The 8351-nt window shown below is 37.7% G+C and overlaps 1 protein-coding gene across 1 annotated transcript in view; it reads right to left on the bottom strand.

Annotated features, from left to right (window-relative positions):
- betaggt-I (geranylgeranyl transferase type-1 subunit beta) overlaps window positions 1-1170 on the bottom strand; it is a 50001-nt gene extending 48831 nt beyond the window's left edge. The window contains exon 1 of the mRNA XM_081733678.1: window positions 688-1170. Within this exon, the coding sequence (XP_081589804.1) occupies window positions 688-800 (113 nt within the window). The 5' untranslated portion in view covers window positions 801-1170. The remainder of the gene's footprint in view (window positions 1-687) is intronic.
- Between the last annotated feature and the right edge of the window lie 7181 nt (window positions 1171-8351).

Below are 8351 nucleotides of genomic sequence, written 5' to 3' on the forward strand. Positions count from 1 at the left end.
GCACATATTTTGATCGACATTTCTTCCTCCTCAACTTTATCAATGTGAAGTGAAAAAAAATAATATTTCAACCACGAAATGAACTAGCATTACTCGAGCAGACGGTTCTACCAATTTTGAGACTTCTTACATTTAGGCTAGGTTTGAGCTTTCTATTTCTTTCAGCATGCACTAAATGAGGATCTCCATTATTCTTGCAGATTGACTTGATGGCCCAGTATATATATATATATAGTGTGGACGTATGGCATAAAAACTGGTGCATAAAACACGAACCAAGTTATGCTAGGTGGCTACTAAAAGCACGAATACTATCTAACTGAGCTAAAGTAGGAGCGCAGCAGGGGAGCCCGAATGGTAGCGAGGAAGTGCGTCCTTAAAGGGCAGGCGCGTCAGCGATGGGAGTAATACTACACATAATGTAAGAGCACACTTATAGATACAATACTTTCACTATCACTCAAAATTCACTTCAGTATGCTTACACTGACAATAATTAGGCCCACTTATATTCAAACTCTCATCCTTCTCGAAAAATGTTTCACATCGTAATTTACCTGTAAATTTTCTATTTGGTAGAACCGTCTACACGAGTGAACCCATCAACCTATCGCATATATGTAACCCCGTTTTAAATGTATGAAAACAATGCCCTCGTATACTTATCCGCACACAAAAACTCCTTACCTAGTAGAATCGTATGAACATAACCGTGCAGGAAGGACTTTCAAATATCGCTGAAAATATCTGATATGTTGCCTTCTGGCCAAAGGAACTTCCGATTTGTTACAAGATATCATCTTTTCCCACAACTGAATATTAACGAGCGAATGATTACAGCTGTTCAATTACACAACTCATCTGTTGAGACCAGCTGTTTGTAAATCCAAAATGCTATTTTCAGCTCGTTTTCATAAAAAATCTGCCGGAGTTGAATAATAATTAATCCGATGACATATTAGAAGTGAGAGTGACAGATAGAAATATTTTCATATCAAATACTTTCCGTATATATAATGTTCTGTAGTTTATAGACAGTCACATTATGTCACATTTGTTTACTAATTATGTTGTGAAACACTCAATACTTTCGTAAATTGAACAACAATGTTTAACAACACTTGCCCACTGCCGGCATATCCATCTATTTTCTCCTTTCCAGTGTTGCCACAGTCGTAGCTCTGGAGTGGGCTGAAAAATAATACCACATTGAAACAAAAAGGGCTGAATTCATTGTTTTATAGCCTACCAGTGCAATATATAACTCAATAACACGAATCTAAAAGAGGTAAAGTTCTAGATAATTCCTCACCCCCTTCCAAGAATCCAAATCAAGAAAGTGCTCTTTTTGAAAATTACTTTTCGTAAACATCCAAATAGGAGGCAGGGGCGGATCCAGGACCGACTTCTGGGGGGGGGGAGCGGTGGGTTGTCATACTGTTACTTTTAAGGCCTCAAAACTTTGGAATGGGTTTTATTAATATATATAAAATAAGAAAGTTTCTTCTGGGGGAGGAAGTTGGCCCCAATCGCCCCCCTGGATCAACCCCTGATAGGAAGACCCCGAACAACCGTGAAAGTAGGTAAAAAAAAAATTCTCACGTAGGAATTATAACAGAGGGCACAAATTAAAAAGGGGGAAAAAGTTATGATCTTCGGTATGTATTGTAAGGAAACCAAACGCACCTCTATTTCAAAGTGACCAATAAACCAAAACCAAAACATTCAGTATGTCCATATATGAAAACATATATTAAATGAGGAACAAATCAATCATCTCCAAATTCGTGTGTAAAAAATACATTATAATAAAATCTTCAAATATGTTATTGCACCTTATTCTCGCTTATATCACGAGCGAAGGAGGATAACAAACTGTAACGTTTGTTAAATAGTGCTGAATTGGACAGAATTGTACCAACTTTTTCACAAAAGGGCTGAAAATACCAGCGTGGTACGGTACCAGGCTGACAAAAGGGGATGAATTTGGTATAATTGTACCAAGTGTGGCAACACTGCTCCTACCACTGTCACAACCCAGTGATGCCAACCGGAAAAACTATAAAATTCTCGAGAGAGAAAAAAATTCCATGTTACATTTCAATTTCCCATGTTGTACTACTACTATTAATAATAATAATTATAACATATGACAGTAAAACTTGTGTATGTCGCGTGACTTTTTTCAATTTCTGGGTGAATTATCAATAAATTTCGGTCTTCTACATTTATGCAATAGTTCATGAATAACTATTTTCCCTAATTGAGAAAAAGTATATTTTGTTATGTTGTCAGAAATAATGCTCACACCCACTGGAGTATTTACGATTTTGTTTCGGGAGCTTTTCCTCTTTCTGAAGGGACTTTGCCTGAAAATGTGAAAATTCTGCAAGATATTTCATATACTTTGCTATAGTAAGTAAGATTTCGGGGGGGTCTTAAGCCCGGAAGCCCCCCTAAATACGCCACTGTTCACACCTTTGTACTACCTTTCACTGAGGCGAATGATACTAGAAAAGTTTTATTCTCCACATATTTCGTGTAGAACTTAAGTAATTGACTGCTTCTCGCATAATATTTTACTTTGTTTCTTTCACTATTTTGTTTTCTTCTTTCTTCAAATACCAGAGGACAAATTTCGTTTCGTGGTACTTAGATTTTTAAAAAATCACAAAAAAGTCACTCCTCACTAGCATGGAGTTTGCCGATAAGAAAGAAGACTTCCGAGTAAAAGTTGACAACATGGCACACTTATTAATGTCTCATCATGTCTATTTCCCGTTCGTTAAAAAAAATGTTGGTGTAGATTATACAAAAAAAAAAAAAAAAAAAAAAACTTCCCGATTTCGACGAGATTTCCCTTTATCCCAGTCTGAATAATTAACGTCAAAATTCCACAAGATGGGATTTTTTCCATGGGTTGGCATCACTGCGACAGAGAGACGATCTGATGAACATTTTAAAAGGAAATCTTTTCACTTGGAAACTAGAGAGGATATTCAAAACTCGCCACCAGAGTAATATTTAGTGCTTTTGTCGTTTCTCAAAGAAGATAAGTCAGTAAAGTCTGTTCGGCCTAAGCTCTAAACTGCGATAAACAAAGCCACGTGAAACCAAATCTCGCTGATTTGCTGTTGGCCTACTTCTGGTTGTGCTCCTCCGCAAAAGAGTTCATATGATTTGATTATTATTTTTACTATGAAGCTCCATATAAAACTGCTACATTATTAGAAATGACAAAAATATAACACGGATTATCTAATAAAACTGAAACCGAGTGTAGTTAATAAAACAATAGAAATAAACACTAAACATACGCAGTAATTATGGCACCAATTCAATTGTAGACGCGTGATCTGCTTTCAAGCCTGAAAGACAGCTGGCATGAATCCCGATTCCGCGAGTTGTGTGGTGAAACACAAACAAGGGAAACCTTTACTCACTAAGCAACAATTGTTTACAGCGAATTTATTTTATTTATTTTTAGTCTTTCGAGTTTTTTTTTTCTTTCTGTTCTGCTGCTGCTGTAAGTATCTGGACAACACGAGACAGTATTGTCAAAATGCATGTGTATAATTTGCTGCTCCCCGTGGGGTGTGGGAATGATACATCACTAGCCAATCGTATTTGTGACAAGCGGAAGGATACAAATATTTTATTTATCGGAGTTTAGAGCTTACGCTGAACAGGGATTCCTATATAGTTAAAAACTTTCAATTTTAAGAATGCATTATGTTCGCTCGTGGTCAAATGCCACTCACGTGTCTTTCACGTGTGTGGTTCCGGATTCGATCCATGGTATGATACTTTTCAATTCTAGAGGGTAAATCAATCATATATATCCTGGGCAAATAGATTTTACTAACAAAGTGAAACAATTTCTGTCGTGTTATGAAGTTTGGGGAGAGCCCGCACCAGCTGGAGTCTTGCCGTTGGTGAGACCCTGCATACGAAGATTCGGATGTCTCTACGAGAATAAGTTTACTGCATCATATTTCGTATGACAGGGCTCGATCGTCTGTCCAATTCGATTATATGAATGAAAGTACAGACTTTTCACTGAGATAATTAATTAGACGCTATGTCTGAAAACATATAGCTGGGTGCCATCCCCAAAGCAGTAATTCCGTTAAACTACTCCATGTGCTGAAGAATAATTTGCAAATCAGCATGCAAGAGTGATTTTTAAAATTTTCTCTTCCAAGCAAGTGAAATGTCTACTTTCTGCTTTCCACAATATTCGCCGCTAGCACATCAATTCTACACGTAGGGTTGCTAACCTCTAACTGGGTGCGTGCCAATATAGAGAACACGGCATGAGCTGTATCTGTGATAAGATCCTACATTCTATTTAGGGATTACACAACAATATTTAAAAAACACACACACTTACACACTACTTACAACTATCGTGAAAATCACCTGTACCTAAAGCTAAATTTCACACTTTTGGGAGGGCTTTTTGGTGAGGTTTTTTTTTTTTTTTTTCATCTAAATTCCCATAAACGACAAGGTTGGATAAGTTGGAAGTCAAAAGTTAGGACGAGAAAACATCAGTGGCTACCTGGCACGCTGACCCAAAGATGTTACGCTAGGAAGTGAACACCGACCGGCAGGTGCTACCAAAAGAAGTCTAGACCAGCTCAGCAGGTAACAAAGCTAAGTTGATCATTGAGGGCTCCACCATTATTTGACCTAGTAAACGTTGGCCTTTCATATACTTTCGACAGGTTGGAGGGTGGTACTGGTTGCCGGTCTCTCAGAACCAGTTCCGAGAGGGTAATTTGGGATCTCCAGAATACGAACACAACTGCTCTTTTCTAGTTGGTGCGGATTTCGAAGTGTCTCCGAGCTACTACCTCTAGGTAAGACTACAGGAGGTGTGAGATGGCCCATTCTAGAGCTAGTTACAGTTCCACTCTTGTCAAGGTTTAGCCATCCTTGCAATACACCATCTGGGGGTCACAGTATTTACACTTGGCTGCAAAAGTATGGGATTTCTACTACTGTGTTCCCTGTGTTCTCTGTCCTTAACATCGTAAGACCGGCTGGATCGTGACCTCAAAATGCTTAGTCAACTTTAAGGAGATATTGCATTGTATCTAAAATGACCAGAGGCCAAGAATCTAAGTTCATATAACATTTATTTCACAAAACTAAAAGCACAATGTACAAAAATCAAGAAAACGAACAAAATAAAATGAACAAAGTATTTATTTCCTTTAATTAAGTTTGTCATTGATCCGTTAATCATTTAGCTGTATCACCACCTTCAACCAACTTTCACAAGTTTGTGGAATATTGAAAAGTTGAAAAAATTTTGAAAATGTACAAATTCTCCAAAAATATTTCTTTTATTTCCAAGCAAAAAGAGTAAAGTAATAATTGAATTCAATAAGGAGGGGTAGGAAGCTAGACCGGAGTATCTGGCCGAGTGTCCCTCTGCGCGGCAGGCTGCCGCCTCATGTTCTCGTGTCCTGGTCAATAGGCCGTCGCATCGTTCCGAGCGAAGCCGGTGAGCCAGTCCCATTGACCATCGACAGCTTCCATCATAAAATTTCTTAAGTCCACGATTCACGGTGATACGGCTGTCAGTGACTATTCTGAGTTCTTTTTTTTTAAGTATCCAAGCCTATCTCCTCCTTGATTACTGCATTCCTGCAGATCTGTTCATACTTGGGCTGGTTTGTTAAAGAGGCTTTAAACCTTTGTTTTTCGAGATTCTGACTACCTTTCAAACCTTTCAAATTCGAGTGAAGCACATCCAATAATCGCTGACTTCGACTGAAGTCAGTGGTTTTATTTCATCTAAATTTTGGGTGGAGTAGAAGGGAGAAGTCTCTAAAGAAATAAATATCTCCTTTTTTCCTTTGTGTGGATTTCAGTCACTTTGAAATAACTGTCCAAAATACCGCTGTCTTACAGAGCGCTTATACGCTCAAACCATGTCCACAAACTCTTTTTGTTGTTCTTTTTATTCCAGTTCTCAGTGAGTATTGGGCCCTTCAGTACGCTAGCTTTTCCTCTGTACAGGATTGTTGATAGGTTTCTCCCTTTTTCAGGGAGTACACTACTCTCTCCTGAGCCAAGGGTTATCACCAGGAGTGGTTTGCTAATTGATTAGGATCGAGCCAGGATTCGCTCTAAGCGATTTCCTGCATGCCAGATATGTATGACAAAGATCATCGTCTTTACGTTATTTTCATGGTCAATGATATACCTTGATGACTCACTCACCCAGCACCACGGAACATACCTTTTAATTCCTTCAATCGGAAACCCTGATATTACCAATTCATTTTATTATTGTTGACTAGACAGAAAGCAAGAGCTTTTTCTTTTCATTTATTTTTCAGTTTATATCTTCTTACAATAGCACGTAAACATACAGATTTTGTGGTGAGTAAAGCCTGTCTCAGACGGGACTGAAGTAAGGCTGCGATTCAGGCTACAACTTGAACAGCTCAACTTCCATGCAATTTCTTTTATCCTGAGATATTGTAGAGGTCTCACACGATCCTTAAAACTAAGTAGGTTTTACCAGCAGAGCCTCTCGTGGCCGCTGTATTAAACACGAGAAACACTTGAAGAATGTTTTACGTACATGCTAAACAGCTGTCGTAATTGTAAACATTACTTCTTGAGTTGCGCAATATGAGTTCATCTGAAGATGATGATATAGCGATAGCAGTGGTATCAGCTATGTTGGTGGCACAAAAATTGAAAAAAAGGAGAAAAAACAGAAGTTGCTGGGCCAGGGAGTGGATTCTTCGCCGCAATAACGCACATGAAAGAACCGTATTTTCAATGGTAAATAGTGAAGTTCTTTCAGAAGATCCACGTTCATTCAAAAAATTTTACAGAATGAACTATTCGGATTTCCATACACTGCTGGAATTAGTAACTCCGAAAATCCAGAAAAAAGATACAAACATGAGGGAGTCTGTATCAGCTGAAGAAAGGTTTGTAGATACTTGCATGAATCAGGTTAAAGAAATGTAGTCTACTTGGGGATACAAGGAACAATCAATTTCATGCAGAATTAGTTTGCCTGAAAATAGGCTTGGTACAGTTAAAATTTAAAGCTTTTCGGAATGTTCTAGATCAGTGGTCCGCAGATGAGTATAATGGGTAAATCATGTTCTGATTAGGGTTAAGTTCCAAAGTTGGGCGTCCGTTTCCAGCAAAATTTTTAAAATTTACAGGAAAGATATGGATAACTTGATCGTTTGTGTGCTTGATAATATATAAGAGTCTCGAAAAATCTGTTTATTTGTTATATATAAGCAGTTATAAACATGGGACTATACGGCGAGCGGAGGGAACTACTTGGCGCAAGGTAACCGAACAGTTGCATTGTGGGAAAGAAACGAGCATTTATGTTATCAATATGGCGAATGTACAAGGGCAATGAACTAACAGCTTTAACATTTGTGAAGCAATACGTTGATAACGAGCAAAATCTTTTAAAAGTTTGAGAAGAGCACGGATTAATGAACCTAATAACAAATTGCAGAAAGTGTGCAAAGGAGATAATAGCGAAAAAACGTGGCCAAAGCGGACGCCCTACTTCGGAATAGATGCCTCTGATTATATATATATATATATATATATATATATATATATATATATATATATATATATATATATATATATATATATATATATATACTTATTTTCAAATTAGAACATAACTGAAGTATTTTATGTTAAGCTTCGGACACAATGTTTAGCAAAAGGGGTCCAGCTATTTTTTTTTCTCTCTAGGAAATGTTACAATTTCGGTATTTTCTGGTCACATTAAGCTAGTTTAGGTTAGCTTTGATTATTATTATGTTAGTGTAGAGTCCGGCATAATTTTCGGATTAACTGCTGTATCTCCGGACCAATTTTAGAAAATTTACCAGATGAATTGGAGAATATATTTTGGTTTGTGAGGAAGCGTGAGTGAAAGTCAGGTGAGGGGAATAGTTGAAATTAAGAAAATACTTGTAGTTGCTTGTTCTTTTTGATGTAAACGACACGATATGTAAAGGCGGAAGGAATTATTTGGCGGAGAGGTACACTTAGGCCTATTATGATATATAGGAAAGGCAGTGCGGAAATGGTGAACAGTTTATCGAATCTAACTTAATTTAGTACATTTTGGTACTTTTTTGGATGGCACTTACTATTTCCTCCAAAGCTGTGCAACACTAATGCTATGCATTTTATTATATATAAAGTGTTTTCCCACTATCTTTGTTTATGCGTATACCCACATTTGGCTAACGCGCCCCTCTATCTCTCGGGCCCCCCTGATGCGCCCCTACCCCGATTTAGTTAGGTAGCATTTGTGCTTTTTAGTGGCC

This window comes from Thermobia domestica, chromosome 12, assembly GCF_964235325.1.
Source record: "Thermobia domestica chromosome 12, izTheDome1.hap1.1, whole genome shotgun sequence".
NCBI classification, from domain to species: Eukaryota; Metazoa; Arthropoda; class Insecta; order Zygentoma; family Lepismatidae; genus Thermobia; species Thermobia domestica.